The sequence below is a fragment of the Engystomops pustulosus genome, chromosome 1, assembly GCF_040894005.1.
Source record: "Engystomops pustulosus chromosome 1, aEngPut4.maternal, whole genome shotgun sequence".
Lineage (NCBI taxonomy): Eukaryota > Metazoa > Chordata > Amphibia > Anura > Leptodactylidae > Engystomops > Engystomops pustulosus.
Genome location: NC_092411.1, coordinates 206841489 through 206867500, shown reverse-complemented (window position 1 = coordinate 206867500; position 26012 = coordinate 206841489). Strand labels below are relative to the sequence as shown.

Sequence of the window (26012 nt, the reverse complement as noted above, 5' to 3'; positions counted from 1 at the left end):
ATGAGAAGGTAAAGCCAAATTCAAAGCATTTTAAAGACATACGGGTATCTGGTTTGGAGTAGGTGAAGAATATAAGTGTTATGTTTAGGTGGGTGGCACAACTACAAAGTTTATATATAAAACCCAGCATAAGTATGAACACAGCCCTTACTATGTGACATAGTAACTCTATATGTAACACACATGGCCCTTTGCTTAGAGCAGAGATATTTGACCATGAAGTCATAAAAATATATTGGAAAATGTGTAACGTGATTAAGTTATGGTAGGAACCAATATTCTAGCTGGTTGCTAAGAAGGAAACCACTGTGCTGAGAGAGTTGATCACACAAAAGAAAGTCAATATTTGATTGAGTGTTCTTCTACTTACTTCCTGTGTCCACAAACCACCTGCTAGTACTTCCTAAAGGGTCCTTGTATTCCACAATAGCCACCAGCTCCCCTTCATACAGATCTATATCAAGGTCCTGGGAAGCGTTGCACTTGCGCTTTGCTTGGTAAATTTTCTCCGCACCATAGGAAGACAATAGCTTGCACCTGTGGCTCTCAGTCTGTCGAGGTAGTTCAGGCTTAATGGAAAACAAACAGGGGAGTTATTGACTGAGAGGTTTGCAAAAAAATTTCTAATGTGAATTGTCAATTTATAAAGAGCTTTACACTGGCTGAATGAGAACTCAGCATATGGTTAACTATTCCATTACTGGGGGACGGTGCCAAGGTGGAACACACCCCAGCTGGAAATGTTAAAGGTCTGACAAGATTGATAGACATTCACGTTTCATAGTAATTCTACTAAATTCATCTCAATTATAAAAGTTTATTTATTTATAAAAGTTGCTTTAATGCTCTGCAACCCATAACAAAATCATGAATACATATTAAAAGGTAGTGCTGAACCAAGCAAAGGGTAAGCTGAATAGCACAACCATCTGCTCTATAGTGCCAGCTTTAAGAGGTTTATTTCCCCATATATAACTAAATAATGATTCATTGATGAAACATCTGCTAATTGGGTCTTATTTCTCGGTTAACCCGCAAACAGCTGCACTTGTTTCCTGCAGTGGCCACTTCAGGGTTAATCTGGTATTACATGGTGCACATAGTAACCATGCCAGGTACAAGAACCCATTCAAAGATCTAAGCTAAATAAGTGGGTAATGTAAGACTGGCGATAGGGGGTATTGTTGTAGTATTCTTATAGTGTACACCAGATATTCAGAAGCCAAACTATTGAAATAGCCAATGGCAATTAAAAAACAATAGCAATACTTATTACAATACAAGTTTAGTTCAATAGATTAAATGTTATTGTGTCCATGCTCTTAGTAGTAGTACCTGCTTCTGACCTTTAGGTGTCACTACTGCTTTAGCACTTTAAGCAGAATCAAGTATCCACCCATAGACACAATGGGACTGTAAGACACCGCTATCATGTTATTGTATACATCCAAATGTCACTTACCAGTGGAGATAATGTCTTCTTCCTCTCAAAGCTCAGTTTCCTCTCAATAAATGTACCATTGTTATTGTCCTTCATAAAGTTTAGATTCTGAAGCTCGTCCATGATTCGTTGCTGAACTTCATTCACATTGGCAGAGATAAGCTGTCAGCACACAATAAATGACATGAGTCTATGTGCCTTTAATAAAGCATCGGAATAGAACAACCTATTTTCGGCTAAAATACATCCAAAAACAGTCCCGCGGATCAGAGATTATGAAATTCCTCTATAAACAAAAAAAATCACAGCTATACACACAGATTTATATTACAGTTTTTGGCAGGGTTTATAGTATTTCCCTATCTTTACATGTTTTAGGTACAGTCCTGAGACTATTAATATTCTGCAGTATGAGTGCTGTTTCACACACATGACTTGCAGCGTTCTGCATCACAGGCTGATCACACTGCAGGGGATTCCTTGCATCATAATTATCTGTGGAGCAAGGAAAACCTGCTTTCTCCTCTAAACAGCATTGATTGTAATTGATTACTTTGTACTACCAAGTAGGATTTTCAGTAAGGCTATTTGCCATATGGCACTCTAGTTTGGCTATTTTATTAGCCTCAAGCTTGAGGCTTGAGTAATTATACCACAATTAAGCTTAAGATCCTCAAATGGACACCCAGCATACCACTGATAGAGTCAAAGATCCTGGTAAGGACGGACCCCTTGAACATGCCACCATTATTAGATATTATAATGTGATTATCCGTTTATTTAGTTAAAGGGGTTTCTCATTACATACATTTTTCTTGGGATAAATGTTTCATACATCTTCTTAGCTACTTATCTTCCATGGCACTTCCCAGCAGTCCCATATTAGAGTAGTGGCTGAATATGCACAGCACCATTCTTTTAAAACAGAACACTGGGGGGCACTTGCAGACCTCTCCATGATCACCCATATGTATCTGCCATACATGGGAATAAGGGATACATGTCAGTATTGACAATGTAAATATGTACAGGACATCGGGACCCATTTACTAAGGGACTTTGCATGTTCTTTCTAGTACAAACTGCTTGAGCAGGTATTGAAGAAGTGTCTGCACCACATTTGTGTTCCTGTGACCCCTTTGTGGCGCAGTTGCTCTAATTTCAGCACTGAAGCATAGTGTATGGTGAACCATGCGCCAGATTTAACATGCAAAGTCCGACAGAACTGTGTCGCACACCCAATGTTAAAATAAAAGTTGCTGGACCCGGAGTCGTCCAGAGGGCGCCAGATTCATGCAGAGCGTGCGCCAGAAATCATGAATCTATGCACTATACACAGGCAAACTGTTGTTAGTAAATGTGCCCCATCGTGTTCTTTTAACCCCATTTTTTTCACCAACACTTTGAGCACTACCACTTTACAATTTTTCCAGAATAAAAACACAAAGCGTTGGGTGAGGGTAAGTGAGCTGTAAGTGCCCTCTGTGCTTCTTTCCATCTAGTGCCATGTGTGATATTTTCCGTACAATGCCGGCTACACACATTATACACACACCCATATAGTTCCTGAAACCCATTCTGCAAGCAGTTCCAAGTCTGTCTCCTGAAGCTGATTCTCGTCTCTGGGATGATGATCGGCTATGAATAAATGTCAAGTAAAATAAAAGGATTCACGGTACATGGACAGAAGATATATGAGCGTGGTGATTGGCTGTGGCTGTGTGGATACAGAGGTGTTTGGAATTCAGCTCAGCTCTGTGGGGATTGAGCAGGATATAAACTGGAAGCTGATAAGCTTGAGGCAACACAGATAAGCTCCTTCTTTTTGTGGCTTATCGGTATACTAAGACCCATGTGACTGCTGATACCCCTTGCATCCTATTGTTTATCTCCCTTGCTAATACAAAGCCACAGAAGGCATTGTTGTACTAATTATCATTCACTGCCCAGGTTCTCTGGGTTGCAGGGAGTTAATCCAAGCCCGGAACCCAACAGATGTGAACATACTGAAATGTGTTAGAGATGGCCAACATGCTGGAGATGAGAAACACATGCTGGCTTGCTATATTGCTTTATTTCTATTATCACTGGAAATTTACTCGCAGGGCTTAAAAGTGAGACTCACCACTGCCAGCACGTAGGAAATCCATTCCAATATTACAATTTGGGACCCTACAGTGACGGAATATAAACATATTTTTGGAATTTGGTCCTTTAAAGATACAGTCTTTAATGGATCTTTTTTCTTGAAGTGAGAGACACTGGGAAACTATTAGAACTGGTCATACAAATATATTTATTTTGATTATTTTTTGCCTTTGTTGGTCAAATGTGTTTTCTGAAAGATTAGGATGGCAACATTGACCAGTGAATGTAGATAGAGATGATGGGGGATTATTTTGTTTAGTATTGGGTTCCACTTCAGCACATTGAATACATAGTCAGTCACAGCTATTAACCAAGTAAGGCCCCTTCCACACTAGCGTTGCGTTTCACGTCAGGGTGCAATGCGTGAAAAACTGACGTTTTTGGCTGCGTTTTTTTCCATTTTTCCTTGGAGTAATTAGTGTTTTTGCGTTTTTCACGCGTGTGTTGTTAGCGTTTTTTTTGCGTTTTCGGCGCATTTTTCACGCACGAGTCAATGGGAGACTCAAGCATTTTTCAAAGGGACCATGGTTTGGGATTAAAATGTGTTATTTAATTGAAAAATAATGTCTTCTGATAAGTTGCAAACATCTGCGATCTATTCTTCACTGTTCCCCGTGTATATTATCTCCCGACAAGTTAGCAGATGTGAAGAACAGTGAAGAATAGAATAAAACCAGTGAACACAGTGAAAACAGTGAACACAGGATCATTTAAGAGAAAAACACAGTGCAGAACACAGTGCAGAATAGATTACAGATGTTCGGCACATCTGCTTACTTGTCGGGAGATACGCGCGGAACGGTGCGCCCAAAATAGCATGTGAAGAACAATATATATGTGTGTGAAGAACAAATTGCAGATGTTTAAATACATCTGCAATGTGTTCTTCACACATATATATTGTTCTTCACATGCTATTTTGGGCGCACCGTTCCACGCGTATCTCCCGACAAGTAAGCAGATGTGCCGAACATCTGTAATCTATTCTGCACTGTGTTCTGCACTGTGTTTTTCTCTTAAATGATCCTGTGTTCACTGTTTTCACTGTGTTCACTGGTTTTATTCTATTCTTCACTGTTCTTCACTGTGTTTTTTTAATTAAATGATCGTTCGCGAGCAGGGGAAATACTGTTATTCTGGTCACCTAGCAACCCTTACGTTTAAAACGCATTGCACTCGCATTGCACTTGCAATGATTGCGAGTGCAATGCGTTCTTGATGCATCTCCATAGACTTGAATGGGGCGTGAAAAACGCGCGTGACTCGCAAAAGTAGAGCATGCTGCGATTTTGACGCGCGTGAAAACGAACGCAAGCACGCGCGTGCAAAACAACGCTAATGAAGAAAGACCCATTGAATACAATGGGACAGAGTGCAATGCAAGTTCTGCGCGTCAAATGCACGCGCAGAACTCGCGCGTGAAAAATGCCAGTGTGAAAGGGGCTTAAATGTACTGACAGATTTGATCCAAATATTCACCACTTTTCAATACTGTATGAATAAAAAAAATTGTTTTTTATTACTAAAATGATAGGGGGTATTTATCAACCTTTTTTTTTTCCTTTTTTGCACCTTTTTAGTGTTTTTGCGACTTTTGTTGCCGTTTTACAAAGTTTGCCATATTGGTTTTTTATCACTGTTGCACCTGATTTGTCATTAGTTTCCAAATCTTTGACATTGAAAATTTGGGCACAAATTCATTGAAAGGTCGCACAAAAAAGGTGCATAAACACTCCAGCTCACCATGGCAAACAATGTCAAACATCACTTCCAGGGCTGTTTTTAGGTTGTTAAAAAGGTTATTAATAGGTTACTAAAAGCCTATTTTTGGCTTTCCAAAACTATTTTATGGGTGATGATTCTATGCTTGACTTTGCATATCCAGGAAAATTTGGTCGCTGGCTGAATCAATTGTATGCTAACATTTCTTATGTGAATTTCCTTGGCTGCCCTAGACATTTTGTCAAGTTTTGTGTCTTGAGCTTGGACTATTTGTAGCATTGTCATTTTATGTAGGTGTGCAGAATGATTGATGTGTTTCTCACATCTGACTCTTGTTTTAATTTTCTTTGCCCTTGCCTACTGGATACTGTTTTGCGACATTTTGCAGTAGCTTGAGACATTTCTGCGACATTTGACAAAAAGTAAAAGAAAAACCCAAAAACTGATCTAATACCAAAATAGGGCACAAATAAACATCAGACAAAAGAAAACTAAGATTAATGTCCACCATAATGTAGCTTTTACATACTATAACTGCAACTAAAACATTATTGCATAGTATTGGGTTCTACAATTAAATAAACCAAGTTAATTTAGCAGATACAGTATAACCTATTTTCATTGGTTACTCAAATTTGACACAATTATAGAATAATAAAAGTTTCAAAATGAACATAGTTTAGACAGAGAATAACAGTTACAAAGTTAGGCCCTAACCACAGCATAATGCCTAACTTGCTGATTGGTAAGGTCTCGGTGATGATCGGCACAGATCACGAAAAATGGGGGATCCGATGCACCCCCGGCTGACCCCTCATTGCTCACTGAGTTGAGTGGTGCAGCTGGTCGCGCATGGCCAGGCCTCCCCATTCATCTCTATGGAGCTGACAGAGATTGCCAAGCACCGTACTTGGCAATTTCCATTCTAGTGATCTGTCGGGGTCCCATCACTGAGACTCCCACCGATCAGCAAGTTAGGCCCTATTTACATTTTCGTGGAAAAACCCCTTTAATGCTGGGTCAGACTGTGTGTGCCCTCAGGCACTATGGCTAATATATGACTGCTAAATTTGCTCCCTGAATACAGCAGTACAACAATAAGTAACAGTAAGTATCATCCTGGTGTTTTTTGACGTAAAAAGAAAATGTGTTACTTTTACTATGATAATCAAATCTCTGCTCAATTTATCCCCATTGGTCAAAATTTTGCTCTTCCTCTTCCCTATGTTTTTCACTGTTCACAAGTAAAGGTATCTTATGTCAGATTAGTTGGTGTATCAGCAAAAACCAGGAACCACCTTATTAACTTATTCATCAACATCCATGGCAATCACCACCATGATGATGATGGGGAACAGAAACTGGCAGCGGGGGTCCAAGCATTCAGATTCCAGACAAAGCATATATCTAGCAGAACGGATGCTTTGGGGTGGAATACGATAGATGTTGTCTCTTGGTGTGGAGTGTGGTTAAAGGATATCTGATAACCTGTTTAAAAAATTAATTGATGATATTGATAGCATAAGTAATATCCATGGAAAGTATTATAGAATCAAAAAAACAAAAAAAAAATGATTCATTGTGACTTACTGGAAAGTTGTCAGAAGCATGTGAGCAGGAGCACATTGCTGCAGCCATGATGTCTCTCACAAGAGTGATGAAGAAATATAAGCAGTTAAATAAGATGCTTCTTGCGGCCTTATTAAAGACCTGCAGTTCCTCCACTAGTTGCGCATTGAGAGCTTCATAGTCCTTCTTTGCCTGATCTAGCTGAGAATCAGCAGGTTTCTGGAGGTAGCTGTGGTAATCCAGGAGTTTATCATAGCGCTTCTGTATCAGCTTCTGAGGCATCAGGAACATGGACTGCAAAGCACTAAGTGGTGTACAGACCAGTCGCTCCAATTTCTGTACCTGTTGTCAAACATATTGTAATCATTTAATAATAATCAGATTTATCCTAACACTTCAGTATCAATGAATGTTACTACCGTATATACTCGTGTATAAACCGAGCTTTTCAGCACAAAAAATGTGCTGAAAATCCTCAACTCGGCTTATAGACGAGTCAATACAGCGAAAAATATACTTTCTCCCCCAATGTCAGTACAGCTCCCCCGATGTCAGCGCAGCTCCTCTTCTGTCTTCTTCTGTCTTCCGTCTTCGGTAACATCCTGCTGGGCACGGCCATGTTTTTCTCCCAGCCCGCGCATAGTATGACGTCAGCAGTGGCCGCATCATACTATGCGTCTGACGGCCGTGAAGAAAATGGCCGCGCCCAGCAGGGTGTTACTGAAGACGGAAGACAGAAGACGACAGAAGAGGACCCGCTCTGACATCGGGGGAGCAGCGCTGCGCATCGGGGCCACCGGAGGGTGAGTATATAAGTTTGGTTTTTTTTGTGCTCGGCTGGCTGTATACTACTTGGGACAGGCTGGGCTCGCTGTATACTACACGAGGCAGGCTGGGCTGGCTGTATACTACAGGGGGCAGGCTGGGCTGGCTGTATACTTGTTGGGGGGCAGGCTGGGCTGGCTGTATACTAGTGGGGGCAGGCTGGGCTGGCTGTATACTACTGGGGGCAGGCTGGGCTGGCTGTATACTACTGGGGGCAGGCTGGCTGTATACTACTGGGGGCAGGCTGGCTGTATACTACTGGGGGCAGACTGGGCTGGCTGTGTAATACTGGGGGCAGGCTGGGCTGGCTGTATACTACTGTGGGCAGGCTGGGCTGGCTGTATACTACTGTGGGCAGGCTGGGCTGGCTGTATACTACAGGGGGCAGGCTGGGCTGGCAGTATACTACTGAGGGCAGGATGGGCTGGCTATATACTACTGGGGGCAGGCTGGGCTGACTGTATACTACTGGGGACTTGCTGGCTATATACTACTGGGAACTTGCTGGCTATACACTACTGGGGGCTTGCTGGATATATATGGGGGGGGGTCTGTGATCAATGCATTTCCCACCCTCGGCTTATACTCGAGTCAATAGGTTTTCCAATTTTTTTGTAATAAAATTTTGTACCTCTGGTTATATTCAGGTTGGCTTATACATGAGTATATTAGGTAACCCTATGGATAAATTGTACATGTGCACATGCTGGAACCGATTTAAAAAAAAAAAGCAGTTGCACCATGTTCTAATGTGTATTTCACAGATTTCACTGTGCGGTCCAGCCGATGTACAATGCGATTACGATGTTTTTGGTGGTAAAATTAGGGGTCTCGGCTTATACTCGGGTCGGCTTATTCTTGAGTGTATATGGTAATTGTGGATCCTTAGAACTGGCATAAAATGGAAAAATATATTTTTTTCATGATTTTGCAAACAAACAGTACCAAACTGCGCGTTAAGTGTTGAATTATATGTTACAAGTGTTAAGAAATCATATAAAAGCCCTGAAACTAAGTAATGACTAACCTTTCAGGACTGCCTATGCGCCCCTGATCTATTTGAGTTTTTTCTTTTAATTTAAAATGTGTCAAAATAATAAAAGATATGGCTCCTGGAAGTTTCCTTGTGAATTATTACTATTATTATTAATAATACATACTGGCCAAGTGGGCCGTAGCCTTTTATTTCTAAATAGAAGGGTCTTGGTTCTGTCTTCTGTAAGAAAATTAAAGATTACTTCTCCCGGTTGGACAGATTTTAAAAGTGAAATTGGTAACAGGGATTTCACTTTTACCCCATTTACGGAGTGCCGTTACCTTATGCAGCATATAATCTTTTCTCAAGCAATGCCATTCTTGTGTCGAGGGTAGCTGTAAGGTGGAAAAAAGAAACTTTTATTCTTTATGATAATGAAAATTATGGAGGCGGGCAACTGATAGTGAAGCTGCCCCATCTCTCAATGCCTCTAACATTTTGATGATGTCTCTGCTTGCATGCCGCAGGTGCCATGTATCTTATATTCCAATCCAGTATATCTAGATTCATTCTGGACAGCTTCTGTGGAACAAGGGGCACTGTTATCACTGCTCCACAGAAGCCTGCCAGACACATGGCACATGCCCATGCCTTCATGGGAAGTGCCCGTTACCTCTCTGCAAGCAGAGAGACAACATGACTTTATCTCTCAGCTGTCCAACTCCATGACATTGATTTTCATTTGCATAAAGAATAAAAGTTTCTTTTTTCCACCTTACAGCCATGCTGAAACACAAAGATGACGTTTTTGGAGAAAAGATTGCATACTGCATTAGTTACTGGTACTGTGATAATGGGGGAATCTGTGATGACAGGTTTCCTTTTCAAAATTGTTAGCTGAAGATATATTATATTATTCCAGCTGTGGCACAAAACAAAAGAAAAGAGGGCATTGAAATGCATAGTAGAGTAAGAGAACCATAAAATATTGTACATTAAACAATCTCTAAAATTCCTATTTTTTACTGTTTCAATATTGACCAAAAATGGGAAAAAATTTTTTATGTACAGTCGGTCCCGGGGTTACGTACAAGATTCTGCAGGTTTGATCTTAAGGTTCTGCAGGTTTGTTGTAAAGTCGAATTTGTATGTAAGTGGGAACAGTATACTTTATAATTGCAGCTCCAGGCAAAATTGTTTGGGTCTGTATGACTTATGTATTTTAAAAATGTTTGGTTGTCATCAGAACTAGAATTAATAATCATGGTTAATTGCAGCCACCTTTGATAACTGTTACAGCTGTTTATTGTAGCCTAAGGCTAAAGTACAGTAAATTACCAAAATCCTGGGGTCCGTTTGTAACTAGGGGTCGTCTGTAAGTCGGATGTTCTTAGGGGGGACCGCCATTATTAATTTTGCTCTATCTTCTATTACTATTATTGTGCTGTTTTTGAAGTGGACTAAACTGTATCAGGGGACACATATTCAGGTCACACGTTCCGATGGTGTTGCTTTCATTACACAACGCTAGCACGGGGGTGGTGGGTTCGGCCCGATTACATATGTGCTTCCAGGGAAATGCATTTCATTGTTAACCAGGCCCGATGTCTTGCATTTAAACAATACAAGGCGCTTCTCCTCTCCCTCTGCTGCTGTGAGAATACATCAGGTAGAGGGAGTGGTGAAGTTTTGGGACAGCAGAGGGGTAGGGGGAGACAGTGTAACAGCCTATGAATCTAAAGCATGGAGTGGCTCTGGTAATGCCCCCCAGAGCCCTTCTGGCTCATAAGCATAATTTTAAAAGTGGATTTTACAAGGAAGGAGACCAAATAACAAATATAAGAAGATTACTACAGTCACAGTATCTGGATCTAGAAGGTGTCCATGGTTTATCATGCTTGATTTTGGCGGTAGATTTCCTTTAAATATCATATCTATAAATGTCAGAACATCAACTGACTGCTGCTTAGAATTGTTCTCATAAAATTTTCATAGAATATCCCAAAAGGCCAATATCCAGCAATTTGTCCAATTATTTTGCATTTAAGATGCTCAGGCAGCTAATTTATAATGGCACACAGTGTTCAATTATCTGGTGAAATGGAAAGTGTGGACCCAGTTACACCTTTTTCATTTTGGTGCACTTTCATTTTACACCGTGTGACACAATTGTATCAAGTCGCAGTTATAAATGTGGCACAAACTCTGACTAAGCAATGCCCCGCCACTTTAGGTGTGGCACAAACCCTTCATAATACACGTGTAAGCTTCACAGATAGACAAACTGGCGCAGACACAATGATATAATTGGATTTGAAATGCCCATTTTATTATAGTCCCATCCTCTGATAAGTGTTCAGTCCATGGAATCCCACAACACGCATATGATGCTGTCCTAAACCCCTCTTGCACATTTTACGGTTGTCCAGCCTTGGTAAAATTATTGGATTCAGCCAGTATTCATCCATTAGATGTGCCAAGCATTGGACCCATAATGTTGTTTAGTACCTTTGTGTTTTTAAGAAATGTTAACTCACCAGTTGCTCATACAGGATTCCCATGCTGCTTTGCAGGTTTAAATCTTTTTGATTTTCTTCGCTGTCATCATGCAGTAAATCTTGCAGCCCAATGACATTTTGGCCTGCCAAAGGCAAAGCATCCTAGAAAAATACAATATCATTTAGCAGTGTATATCCCTCAAACACTACAAAATGACTGCGACAAAGATGCAGGGTTGTGTATGGCTGTTTCTTCTTTTATACATAGAAATAATTGTAGACAAATACTATAAGTGACACTAATTGCAAGAAAAGATGATGTACAGTTCACATCATATGTTACCTGCATAAGCTGGAGGGTACATGATATGTTCTTAACACAATATCTGACGGTTTTCTCCAAACCTCTGAATGTTTTTTCTTCTTTGTTAAATATTTGGTCTTTCACCTGCAATTTTTTTAATATGAGAACAAATTTTGAGATGTATCATTGTATTAATATAAGCAGAAATCAGGAGAGACGTGGAGCAGCACTGTGTGGTAGAGAATGTTGGGTGCAGGTCTCCAAAAAGGTCAGACTAAACCCACATCAATGAATGAAGCAGCACTCCATAGTGAAAAAAAGTGTAGATTCTTTATTCCACCATTAACAAGCGACGTTTGGCATTCTCCATGAAGCTTGATAATGCCTTCATGGAGGAAGTGTAAAGTCGCTTGTTAATGGTGGAATAAAGAATCTACACTTTTTTTCACTACAGAGTGCTGCTTCATCGCCTTTTTTTGAAGATTAATGTATAAGTATCAACCTTTCGGTCAAAAATGTGAATTTTCTTTTTGGCAGTCCACATAGCATATGCTGTATGCTCCACCAAACACCCGAAAACTGGTTTTAGATAACAGAACATACCTGTTCTCTGCCAGTCAGTATCTTCAGGTGGCTGGTCACTCTCTTTGACTTCTTTGTAATTGAGTGAATACTGAGTTTGGAAAGTTTGTCTTTCAGAGATTCTTCTTCATCTACCCTCCTGTACTTCAGTACTGAAAATATAGCAGATATCAAAAGGCATGAAATATTTCCACACAGATGTTAAAGGGCAAGCTTCTTCTGTAATGTTATATTGACATAGACGTCAAGAAACACATAGCCTGGACTCATACAGGATGATTAATCACTTGATAATCAAAGGTTCGGAGCGAAGGAAACAATTTTTTGGCTGCAGACTTTAGAAGTGAATTACAGAATCTATAATGAAACTTATGATTTTGTTTCTTTTGTGTTTTGCTGTCAAATGGCTGAAAGTCAAGAGTTATAAAACCAGAGATGTTCTCATTATTAGAAAATACAAGACAGACAATAATATATTAAATATCATAACATGAAGCTTGGGGTCTACCAGCACCCAGATTAAGACTAGAGATGTGTGTGTCATGTGTATGCTCAACACTAAGACTAGGGATATGGTGACAGGGGTGCAATAGATTTACCCAGGTTCTGATGTCTAAGTAAACTAAAAGAGGCAAGTATTAAGATCAGTTATACATTTCAGGGATTTGGAGAATGAAGAAAGGTCTCCTAAAGTGTCTGCTGTGAAACTCATCACAGGTCGTATGCTACAATCACGACTATGGGATCTCTAGGACAGCCATTCTGTAAGCCCTCCAAAATCCACATGTGCTCTCTATTCCATGTGGGGAAGTACAATGATGTACTGCAGACGTATCTCTATAGCCAATGTGATATTACTAGCATACAGGCGGTCCCCTACTTAAGTACACCCGGCTCACAGACGACCCCTAGTTACAAACGGCAATCTGGATGTTGGTAATTTTCTGTACTTTAGCCCCAGGCTACAATAAACAGCTATAACAGGTGTCTGCAGTTAAGCTTTATTGTTAATCCTGGTTCTGATGACAATCCAACATTTTTAAAATTTAATTGTCACAAACACCCAAAAAAAATTGTCTGGGGTTACAATTATAAAATATATAGTTCAGATTTACATACAAATTCAACTTAACAACAAACCTACAGAACCTATCTTGTATGTAACCCAGGCACCATTACTACAGAGTATTCTTATAGAGCAGAATAATTAAATGAGTTGAATCACGTTTACAAGACATTATCTACCCAAAAGATTATTTCACTAGTTGAGATATGACTCGTGAGACCTCTACTGATAATGAGATAAGAGTTCTGTGTGATCCCCCCACCGACCAAAATGAATAGAAGGGCAAGCAGTACAGATGTGCTGTTATTCTATCCATCTATGTGGGACTGCTGAAGAGTAAAGCACCTGCACAACCTGCCACTCCATTCAGTTGAGGGCCCCAACTCAGTGGGGCAATGGCAGACACAGACAACTGTAGGCCACTGTGTTTGGTCCACTTGCTCTATTTTGCCCACTTAAATGAGCGCAGCAACTTGAGCTACCAAGAATCAGAACACATTTGGAATATCTGAATATTTTTTTAGTTTCTGTGTTACCTAAATCCTTCCTCCTCTTCAGCTCATTGATGTTGCCGTTAACGTCTTTGATGGCAGTGAAGGCTTCCTGTAGTGTCCTGTAGTCTGGGTGACATGAGGGAGTGGAGTTCAGCAGTTCACAAAGCAACAGGGGATATTTCATTACTCTCTGGATGGGTTTAATCATCAGGGATCCCATGTCAAGCAAATTTGGTTTCCCTCTATGGGATGAAAAGAGATATGTTTTACACTAAGCAGCAAAGCACAAGACCTAAAGCAAACGGGACATATAAATAGCAAACCATGGCAACACTTAAATATTTTTGTATACCTTTCATATATAGGGTAATAGTGTTTCACTAGAATGTTAAGAGCCACAAGTCTCCTATGATGACTAATGGCTGTTCCACGTAGGAACCGATTAGTGTCTCTGTCCACTAAAACATAGGGAAAGATTCATCACTTTTCTCCGCCAGTTTTCTGGCATAGAAGCAGTGGGATTATCGCAAATACTATGGCATTCCAGCATTCGACATAAAATGCATTTCATCTTTTAGTTTTTCTTCTGTATGGCAAGTCTCAAATATCTACTGAATTAACATAAGTAATATAGCTTGCAAGCCCCCAAAATAGTAAAGGTTATGGTAATTAAAGACAATACAGGCAGTCTCCTACTTAAGTACACCTGACTTAAAGATGCCCCCTAGATACCCCTCTGCCCCCTGAGACCACTGGTGAAGTTCTCTGGATGCTTTACTATAGTCCCAGACAGCAATGATCAGCTGTAAGGTGTCTGTAATGAAACTTTATTGATAACTCTTGGTCCAATTACAGCAAAAAATTTGAAACTACAATTGTCACTAGGGAAAAAGAACATTTAGTCTGGATTTACAATGATAAAATATACAGTTTTTAATTACATACAAATTCAACTTAAGAACAAACCTATGGAACCTATCCTGTATGTTACCCGAGGACTGCCTGTATACTGAACTAGATCTGTAGCATTGAACTAGATCTAGATCTGCTAACAAATCTTGTGTAGCATGATGTTGCAGTGCTATGTGCTATTATAGGTGTCCTGCTTATTTCTTACCTATTAATTGTATTTTAATAAGAAGCATTGGACACATGAGAAGGATGGCAAAACAGCTTTGAACACAAATGGTTACCTGGTGTGTTGCTTTATTTGTTATTTGAAATCTGTACATTGTCAATTATAATGTAGGTAATTGTTATCCACAAAGGCTGATGCCATGGTATGTAAAACTTCTTACTAAAAAGGTAGAGGTAGCATAAAAAAATACTTACTGCTCTTCATATATTTTTCTGTGGAGTAAAAAGAGAAAATAATTGGCATTAGATTCTGGATTATGTAACTATGGAATTTCCAGCATTCCACAGAAAATGCATTTTATCTTTTAATAAAGGAAATATGACATTTTGCTATAAAATGATAAATATATTTAGATATCTGGGCTGGTTATCTATAGATTCATGAAAAATATTTACACATACAAGAACTGCTTGGGTATGCTTAGGAATTTCACAGAAACTTCAGCCTTTACAATGCAAGGAGCCAAATGTTCTGCACTTTATCAAATGGTCAGTGATTCGTTGTCGTAGATGTCATGCAAAGTCTGAAGTGTCTGGTAAATATCTGCAACATAGAATTGACATGCAAATTTAAAATCCACATCGGTCAATTCTTGCACTGATTGGGGAGATTTATCAAAGTGTAACCAATCTAGTAACCTTACTGCAGAAAACTGCACCAAATATTGCATAATTATTGTCGCACTGACTTTAGACCACACATCTTCTGTCGTACTGGTTGCGAAAATGGCTAAAAATGGTCTAATCTCTCATTAAATGTGGTTCAAGACATTTCAGCCCAAACTACTGCTTCACCTACTGTGCGGTCCAAATAACACCTCTACTTTATTCTATGGTTTGGTACAATCAGGGTGATACCAAATGTATGCAGGTTTTAATGCGTTTTTTTAATACATGTTCAAAAATGAAATTAATGTGTACGAAAAAGAATAATTTCGGCATCTTCTGACACTAATAACTTTTTCATAGTATTGTATATGGAGCTGCACTAGTGTGAGGTGTAATTTTTTGTAAAAACAGTTGACATTTTCATTGCTACCATTTTGAGGACCATGCAACATTTTGATAACTTTTTATTACATTTTTTATGTGATGCAAAATGGTGCAAAAAGTGACATTTCTGACATTTGGGCGCTATTTTCTGTTATGGGGTTCACCACTGGGAATAACCGTTTTTACATTTAGATAGACCGGACATTTTGGGATGCGGCGATACCTAACGTGTTTGTGATTTTTACTGTTTATTACGTTTTACGTATATCAGTTTTAGGGAAAGTGGGTTTTCGGTTTTCTTAATTTTTTTATTATTTTTCAAACTTTTTAAAAACTTTGTTTTACTATTTTTTAGACCCTCTTGGGTACATTAATTGTAGATGGTTAGATCGTTCCTACCATATACTGCAATACTACTGTTTTGCAGTATATGGCATTTTTGTATAGTTTTCATTGAGTCAGTGACTCAAACTCCACCTCTGTATAAAGAGGGCTCTGCCCGTGAGCCCTCTTCTTACATCCCGCGCAGCTAAAGAAATACTGCAGCATTTCAGTCCAATCTGGAACATATATAATACTAGGACAGAAAATAATTTGTTTTTACTGTAAGGAACTAGCTAATAAATAGTTTGGTGTGATGCGGAGCAGCCCAGTGTCACTCTTCTCCTCTCAATCTAGTTTTTTTCCCTTCCCAAAAACTAAGGTGAGAGGAGAAGAATAGTGGTGCTGGATGATGTTGCAAAACTCCAAGGGGGTGGAGACCCGTATGCTTTTTATTCCTGGTTCCCCAAACTGTCTGCTGAACTTGAATCCCATATGGAGTCCCCAGGCAGTTGCATGGGATGCATTATAGGATGGGCGTAGCGATCACAGTTGCAGAGGATGTGACTGTGGATGTAGGGGGCAAACGGTCTATATATGTATGGTCCATCAGTGTGGACCATATATATGCATGTAAGATACACATACAAGCCCACAGGCAGGGGCGTAACCAGCAGCAGCTGGGCCCCATAGCAGACCTTTGAATGGGGCCCCCTTCTCTTCCGAATACATATTTATACACACACATTTACACAAGTGCAATCATTTTTATACATGTGTCTACACATTCATACATTTATTCACACAAGTATATACACACATAGGGGGATATTTATCATACGCTGGCGCTCGTGTGCCAGCATATGATCGCCCCGCCACTGCAAATTCACAGCCCGATACATCAAGAGGCTTCAGCCTCTTGATGTATAAAGCTGCCAGCAGCGTAGCGTTTATCCTACGCATCCGGCGACGAGGTGAGCGTGCCGCAGGTGAGGCGAGCACGATGGCCGCAGGATAGGCAGGCGAGCCATGGAGAGGCGAACGGGCCGCATGGGCGGAGGGTGGTGCGGCCTGGACATGAAGTTGGCGGGCCTGATGCCTGGTGGGCGGGGCAGGCACCAGATTCCTCAGAAAAGGTAGTGGGGCGGCTCCTGAGCCCGGGACCGACATCCGAATTATAATTTGTTAATGATATGTCCCCGGGCCTGTCCCACTATCTCTCCGCCCACCTCATATGCAGTGGGACAGGCCCGGGGACACATCCATAACAAATTATAATTCGGATGTCGTCCCGGGCTCATTGGCCGCTCTTTAAATCAGCGTTCCCGATTACTGCCAGAGGCAAGAAGCAAGTAAATAAATTATTCTTTGCCCGTCCATCACGGGCCCCCCTGCGCCCGGGCCCCGTAGCAACTGCTACGTCTGCTACGGTGGTTGTTATGCCACTGCCCACAGGCAGAGAAAGGTCTGTGCGCTTTCTTATGTCTTGTACTGAAGAGAGGCTTCTGTTGGCACACAACTGCTGGAGGCTGCAGTGATAGTTGACTTTCTGAAACTTTCTCCCATCTCCCTACTGCATCTCTGGAGCTCAGCCACAGTGATCTTGGGGTTCTTCTTTACTTCTCTCACCAAAGCTCTTCTCCCATGATTGCTTAAATCTTCAGTTTAAGGATTATGGAGGCCACTGTGGGCTTAGGAACCTTGAGTGCTACAGAAATTCTTATGTAACCTTGGCCAGATCTCTGCCTTTCCACAATTTTGTCTCTGAGCTCCTTCGGCAGTTCCTTAGACCTCATGATTCTCTTGTACTCTGAAATGCACTGTGAGCTATGAGGTCTTATATAGACAGGTTTGTGCCTTTTCTAATCAAGTTAGTTTAATTACACACCGCTGGACTCCAATGAAGGACTACAACCATCTCAAGGAAGATCAGAAGGAAATGGACCGCATGTGAGCATCATGAATGTCACAGCAAAGGGTCTGAATACTTATGACCATGTGATATTTCAGTTTTTCTTGTATAACAAAATCAGCAACAATATCTACATTTCTGTTTTTTGGGGGTGCGGAGTGTACAGTAATGAGCAAAAATAAAAACTTTTTTGATCTTATCAATTGGCTGCAATGAGAGTGGAAAATTTAAAGGGGTCGGAATACTTTCCGTATGTTATACTGAATCTTTCCGAACAAAACTATAAATCAATCTTATCAGCTCCACCTGCTGTATAACATGCTGCTAACATATCCACAATATAAACAGAATATAAGCTCCTCGAACCTTAACGGTTGTAGTGTAGGTTTCAGCTCAAGATATAATATATTTAAATATTCTACCAGTCATAACCAATTATGAAAAAATGGAATCAAACTGGCAATGTACATCTAAGAGAATGAATATGTGCCTCAATATCAGTATAAGATAATCAAAGCAATATGCACAGATACGTAGAAACCATACACGTTATGCAGTAGTTCCCGTACTGTAACTTTGTTCTCAATTCACTTTGCTCTGCACAATACCTTCTAGAAAGCACATATTTCCAGTAGAGGTCACTGTAAGCCGAGCACAAGGGAACACACCGTGCCATGCCATAAGCTGCATTATAAGAGGACCTTTCCTATGACTGGAGGCTAAGAAATATTTCCCATATTGATCACCATCATATTGATTAAAACACAAAATCAGATCAGTTAGATTTCCAATAGGCAATGGTGAGTGCCTGGAAATATTACATTTAGCAAATGCAAAATAGTAGAGAAAGCAGAAATCCAAATTATGAGTTTACATACAGTAAATGATATATGATAGACATTATTCCATATTGGATTTGAGACTCCTTTGGTGTAATACATTCATTGTGACTTAGACCAATCCAATGTCCAGAGAACAAGCAGAAAAGTTTTTCATGTGAACACAGTGTCTTACTATAACCTCAAATATAACTACTTTAGTATAGCATCTTTATACATTTTTTACATTTATGGCATTTCCACAATATAGTTCCAACTATATAGAGAATGGAACCCAGATCTAACATACATTTTTAACATAACATACAGGTTCCCTTTAAGTGGGGACACATGGCACCATTTCCTATGAACAGTGTGACCCCCGTCATTTATCATCTATTCTATGGATAAGTAATAAACTGTAATGTTTGAAGGAGATTCCCTTAAGTTTTCAAACTGTTAGCGACATAACTGAAGCATCCACTGACTGTATTAGGTAATACCCGGTTTTACTAAAGATAGAGAGTAGAGTATCCTGAGGTTTACTAAAAATGTATCATATCAATGTCATTATACCATGGCTGCATTTGCCATCTGTTGAATAGACTTGAATTTTGCAGTAAACCCCGTATGCACCTGTACATATAAAGTGCAAAAGTGAATAGTTTCTCACAGGGAAAATGTTGCCTCATTATGGCATCAATCTCTGACAAAGAAGAAACAGCTATGGTACTGTGCCTTTAAGAGTAAATAATTAAGAGGCTTTCAATGGGAACGGCGTTCCCATATTCCTTGTGGTAAAGCCCCTCTTTTCTGTGTCATTCAACATCAGATAAAAGCATATTCTATGTTGAATAACCATTTTGAGCATCTATTTAACATTTTGCTCAATGCCTGCAATTCAACATAATTAGCTTTTTTTCCCTCATATTCTTTGATTTCAATACCAGACGGGCTGTGGTGTCAGGCGGAGGCACATTTTATGCTCTCTAAAGAGAAAGACATTTTGAAACTATGTGAGAAAGGCTGGGCTGTTCCTGTGATGTGGTTGGAGCCGGCAGATTGTTTGCTTTGGAAGAACCTCTGCAGGCCACTGATGAATGTGCTCTGCGGATCAGTACAGTGCGGAGGAGATCAAACCAGACCAAGGTGTCTCTAGGTTGTCTTTGTTGAAATATAAATACTGCTTTGAAGAATGGGTCATTCCTTACCCACCCCCATCACATAGCGGTATCACTCCTTCTACATTTTAATTGGAATGGTAATTGCTTTTCATCATGAAGTATCCACATTCGGCTATCAGAGAGGCACTGAAATATTTTCTGTCTATACTGGTATTGTGGGTATATGTAAAACAATATTTCTTACAGATTATCCAGTCACATTGCTACTTTTTAAGCTCAATACAGATGGTCCCCTACTTAAGAACACGCTACTTTCAGACAACTCCTAGTTACAAATGGACCTCTGGATATTGGTAATTTACTGTACTTTAGCCCTAGGCTACAATGATCAGCTGTAACAGTTACAGAGGTGTCTGCAATTGAGTTGTATTGTTAATCCTGGTTCTTATGACAACCCAATTTTCTTTAAATCCATTTGTTGCAGAAACCAAAAAAATTCTGTCTGGGGCTACAATTATAAAATATACAGTTCCGACTTACATACAAATTGACCTTAAGAACAAATCTACAGAACCTATCTTGTACGTAACCCAGGGACTGCCTGTATATGCTGGTTGGACCATTTTTGCAGCCCATGATCAAGTTGACATAAAGTGACATATCCCAATGAATGTTCCTTTAGAACCCTACTCCGACAGTCCAACTAGTTTTCAGCTACCAGAGGATACGGATTAAAACCCTTATAATAACAACAGTGTATACCATATAATAAGAACCACAAAGAGAGAGAGAGGTGGGCAAACAATTATTTGTTCAATCTCCTCTGTTCCTATTTAGTTCAGCTCCAAATTACATTTGAAAAAAATAAATCTTTTCCTTGTCATTACCACAGAAGACAAAATTTGTCTAAGTTCAACAATATCAGAGCTTGAGGGCTTCCTAAGTGAACATTTCTTTTTATGTAGCTTCCAAACGCTGGCTGGTAAAATAATAAAGTGTACTTTCCTCTTTTCCTCCGGCGATTCAGTGAAGCATATACAGCATGGCTATCAGTCTCTATGGTGTTGTGGTCAGCTGGTCACACCTGCAGCCAATAATCACCTGGGTGGTCAGGTGCCATATATAGGCCAGGCTTCACCGCTCAGCCGCATGCATCTCAGAAACATCTCCAGAATCCGCCCATTTCTTACTATTGAAACCTCTAAAATGCTAATTGTTGCTCTGATTCACTCTTGTCTAGATTACTGTAACTCCCTACTAATCGGTCTTCCACTCACTACTGTAAACTCTCTCCTCTCCAATCTATTCTTTAAAGGCTTGTCTTTCAGACCAAACACTACATGGACGCCTCCAGTTTGTACCAGTCACTGCACTGGTTGCCAGTCTTATTCCAAATACAGTTTAAAATAATCCACATCCACAAAGTTCTGAATAATGCTGCACCTCCCTACTTCTCTTCTCTCATCTTTGCCATCGCCCAACTCTTGCTCTTCGATCTGCCATGGATTTTAGACCTTAATTGAAACCTCTCAAGCACATCTCTAGGACTTCTCCTGAGCTGCACCAATTCTCTGGAATCCCTTTCCCTGGTCTATCAGACTAATACCCAACCTCCAAAGCTACAAACGTGCTCTTAAAACCCATCTCTTTAGGCAAACTTATCACACTCACTAAATCATGAAATCTCAACTCTCTCTCTTTAATCCATCCTGTGTCCTCCTCCCATCTGTTATCCAGCAAACAACAGATACCAAGCTACGGGTGTCTTTGCAGCTACATTCACCTTGGACTTTGTATAAAAGATTGTGGCTGATGACAGGTTCAAGCAGCAGCATTTTTATTTATTAAATTATTTAATTCTGTTCCCTTTTATTGAATGGCTGAACCATATACAAGCTCTTACACCTCTTGTGTCATCCCCTCATCCTCATAGCCTGTAATCTCTTGCGAGCAGGGACCTCACTTCTATGGTTCCATATCACTGTTTGTACTCTGTTATGTATTTTATTTGTATATGTCCTCTATGATTTGTAAAGCGCTACAGAATATAATGGTGATATATAAAAAATTATTATTATCATTATTAGTCTATATGGGAGGAAAAAGAGGTAAGTACATTTTATTATATTTTTAGCCAGCGTTTGGGAAATAACTAAAAATTGGAAACTGACCAGCTTTCTGACAAGTTCATTGACGGAACCAAAACCTCATGAGGAATTTTCTATTAATGTACAAATGTCATTGATCATTTTCTTATTTAGTTTTTTTCTTAGCTTTATACTTTTTATTAATCAAATTCTGATATAATTCTTCTTATTTTTCTATTAATCGCATTATACTATACACATCAATGAGGTCTTCTGTGAGACTCTTAAAGAACAGAATTCCTTCTTATGCTCCCATTTATTCATTCACGTGTTCAGTGAGTGACGAAGAATATAGACATAGTCGAGTGAAAGTAAAAAATCATCAAAAGTCGCACATTATTATCTTGTCACACGACAGATGAGTCTAGTGTTCAGCAAGTCCACTACCTTTTCATGGAGCTGTTACACACTAGGGTTGGAATGACTATGATGGCACCTGGGTGGGCCTTGGCACTGATACTGTAATAGACCCCACAGATCTGGCAGATTTGAACTTCTCATAATGCAGCAGCTATAGGGACACGTCATCGCTAACTACATATATAGATGTTGATGATATATTCCTCTACGGCGGCCATCTTGACCAAGAGAACAAAACAGACGCCATTACAGGCCTTGCCTGGAGTGGGGGGGGGGGGGTATGTTGCCCACTCAGTAGCTATAGAGTTAAATGTCTTAATTCAGCTATTTTTCTTGTTTAAACTGCTGTTTGCCTTTCACATTATCCTTGGCATCTCTACTATCCTTCAGGCCTCTGTTTTCTTGTTATTTGTTTTGGTTATGAAGAAACTTCTGGAGACATTCTGTAGATAAGCATGTCTGTGAACAAGGCCTATTAATTTTTTCCCAGAATGTGCTGATGACCAATAGCTTTGCAGTATACTATTCACGCCTCTTTGATGACTCTTCTGTCTGTGATATTATGCATTTGAGAGATTTAAACGGGAGAAGATCTTTACATACACTAAGAGACTGACGTGTCTTGGTTTTATGTTCAAGTTCCTGGTACCAGGACAACCATGAAATATTTAATATGAAAGTCGCCTGTACAACTGATAAGGGCAGTTAGCCCCTAGATAAAACATCTCTAACATAGAGTATAATTATAAAATATTAATTCTATGATCTATTTCTCGATCAGTGGTCCCCCCTCTATGATGGTTACCTGTTTAGTTAAACAAATCTGATGTAATCTAGAAGTTATTGGCCTTGGCTTCAGTTCAGAAAATGTAAAAATATATTATCAAAATCTTACTTTAAAGTCTGTGTATACTGTCTTAAATACTCCTTCATTTCTGGATCTTTCTCGTAGGACTCCAGTAAAGTGTGGGCTTCATCATGGTGGTAACAGTAGATCTTGTATACCTCTTCTAGTGGACATTTAATCTCCAGGAATAATTCACCTGTAAACAAGAATGAACAGTGCAGTAAATTTACCATGAGACAAATTTGCAAGGTATTTTTTGCTGTAGTCTGCAAGGCTACATCATCAAACACATGATGTTTGATACATTTTCAGCATCATAATAATACAGGCGGTCCCCTACTTAAGAACACCCGACTTACAGATGACCCCGAGTTACAAACGGACATCTAGATTTTGGTAATTCACTGTACTTTAGCCCTAGGCTTCAATAATCAGCTGTAGGAGTTATAAAAGATGTCTGCAAACAAGCTTTATTGTTAATCCTGGTTAATCCTTATGACAACATAACATTTTTAAAATCCAACTGTCACAAAGAACGAAAAAATTCTGGCTGGGGTTACAATTATAGTTCCCGCTTACATACAAATTCAACTTAAGAACAAATCTACGGAACCTATCCTGTACATAACCCAGGGACTGCCTGTATAATGTTTTTGTCCTGAGATCTACACTTCCAAGCACTTACTGGATTGAAAATATTTTTGCAACATTGTATTTTTTTTTTTAGAAATCTGGTGGACAACTACTTTTTAAAACTGGAATTGCAACCCTCCCCCTCCCCACTGTGGGTAGTGTCAGTGTATGTGGTCAGATGTATACCGGGGGCAGGCTTGGTTGAGGCCTAGCTGCAGATGTGATGGTAGCACAGTCTTGGGGTAGACCTCTTCCACACCCATCAGGGTCAGCAGTGTGAGGAAAGAAGAGGGGGGCCGCGTGGTAATAAGTTTCCCCCTGGGGTACTCCTGGTGTAAGTGATGATGGATATAGGGGAGGCTTTAGCCAGGGACACAGGCTGGGAAACAAATATGATGCAAAAACTTACAGTTGCATTATTTTAAGAATGTGCAAAAAGGTCAGAAGCCTTAAAAGGCTGTGCAACACTCCACTCTGAAGGCATGTAAATGGCTGTCTAAGTTGGCAAGCAGAAGTGCAGATAATCTTCCATTGTTGCAGGGACAGGAACTGGATATCAGCTGGATGACTCTCCTTTCGGAGCTATGTCAGCTCTTCTGCATCTACAGCACCAATTTGTGATGTGTCTCTCTGTTTGGAGACAGACTAGAGAAAGACCCAGAACCCAGGGCTGAGTCTACATTTATAAACTCTGGTCTCAGCATCTGCAACATTCCTGGGTGCCAGCTAATCGGACAGCCTGCAATACCCCAGGTAGTTACAGCAACAGGTTAACCATTTAGTAACTAAAAAGAATGAAATGCATGTACAAACAACCTTTGTGGACAGTAGATGGTAGCGTTTTATTAAAACAGGATAGCTGAGCAGAGGAGTGACAGCTCTTAAAGGCATGACCCAGCCTTACAGGTGCTACAAGCTTGAACATGGCATGGGAGAGCTGATCAGGCCCTCTTCAGCCAACCGAAGGAAGCTGTCTAGGTGCAGAATTTAGTGAAGAGATGAAAAAACTTTGCAACATTTTCACTCCACGACTGTGGAGTCCAGGGCTTGATAACTTCAACAATATACCTAACAATATATGTTCTTGCACTTGTATGCATATAATTTAGCAGCTCTATGTGTATCTTTATATCTCTAATCATCATTTATCAATCAATCAATCAATCAATCAATCTATCATCTATATAGCTACAGTATCTATCTATCTATCTATCTATCTATCTATTATTAACAGCAGTTTTCATTGTAGCCAGACAACTGTAAATTACAGATGTTAATATATTTCTTGGATAAAAGCAGCAACAACAATCGCATAAATATTGCATTGAGTATCGTAATATATAGAACAGCATATACATGAGTGCACTCCTAGCTAAAAGACATATAATATGCTGACTAAAAAGTATGATAAGGAACATGTACTAAAAAAATAATCACAAATACAAATATTATTCTTGGCTCAACTTGAAGGTTTATTCCTGGGATATGGTGTTGACACTATCCTGTTTAACTTCTGCAATGATAATAGAAAAATTAAAAAAGAAATTGCATTGTCTCTTTTTGGAAGTTTTCATATGTTTTCATTTTTCCACATACTCTCTTTCTAAACTTCCATGTGAAAGCAGCCCTTATTGTTATACATGAAGTCCTTAATTTCATGGCATTGTGTACTCCAGTTACACTCTACCTCTATAGCATAATAGGATGTCTTACCATACACAGTTTCTTTGTGTAGTGAAAACTAGGAGCTGACACAAGATCGCTGCAGCCTGATATCGGATACCGCAAGGAAAGCAAAAGTGTACATACCTATCACTTGCAGCTCCGGCTCCACATCTGTTGTTGCTTCTTCCAGAAGGGACACAATTTTGGCTGATATCTGGCAAACGGACTCAATGTTACTGAATAGTGCATCCACATCAAAGCGTTCTGACTGGGGAGGAAAGGTTAAAAGAAGGGGCTTATTAAGAGTATAATACCTATTGTGTATTTGTTATGTTTAGTCTGTGTTATAGTTTATTTATCTCAAAAAGTGGAGGGCATATGGTTAATGAAGAGATCACATAATACAACTGGGAACAAAGAACTGATTAAA

The 26012-nt window shown here is 39.7% G+C and overlaps 1 protein-coding gene across 1 annotated transcript in view; it reads right to left on the bottom strand.

Annotated features, from left to right (window-relative positions):
- Window positions 1-26012, bottom strand: part of ARHGEF38 (Rho guanine nucleotide exchange factor 38) — a 52174-nt gene that overhangs the window by 2515 nt on the left and 23647 nt on the right. The window contains exons 3-12 of the mRNA XM_072118959.1: window positions 25727-25850; window positions 23333-23480; window positions 14958-14975; window positions 13668-13867; window positions 12087-12217; window positions 11523-11627; window positions 11219-11341; window positions 6902-7222; window positions 1463-1603; window positions 371-569 (exon numbers count right to left, since the gene is read on the bottom strand). Of these exons, the coding sequence (XP_071975060.1) occupies window positions 371-569; window positions 1463-1603; window positions 6902-7222; window positions 11219-11341; window positions 11523-11627; window positions 12087-12217; window positions 13668-13867; window positions 14958-14975; window positions 23333-23480; window positions 25727-25850 (1510 nt within the window). The remainder of the gene's footprint in view (window positions 1-370; window positions 570-1462; window positions 1604-6901; window positions 7223-11218; window positions 11342-11522; window positions 11628-12086; window positions 12218-13667; window positions 13868-14957; window positions 14976-23332; window positions 23481-25726; window positions 25851-26012) is intronic.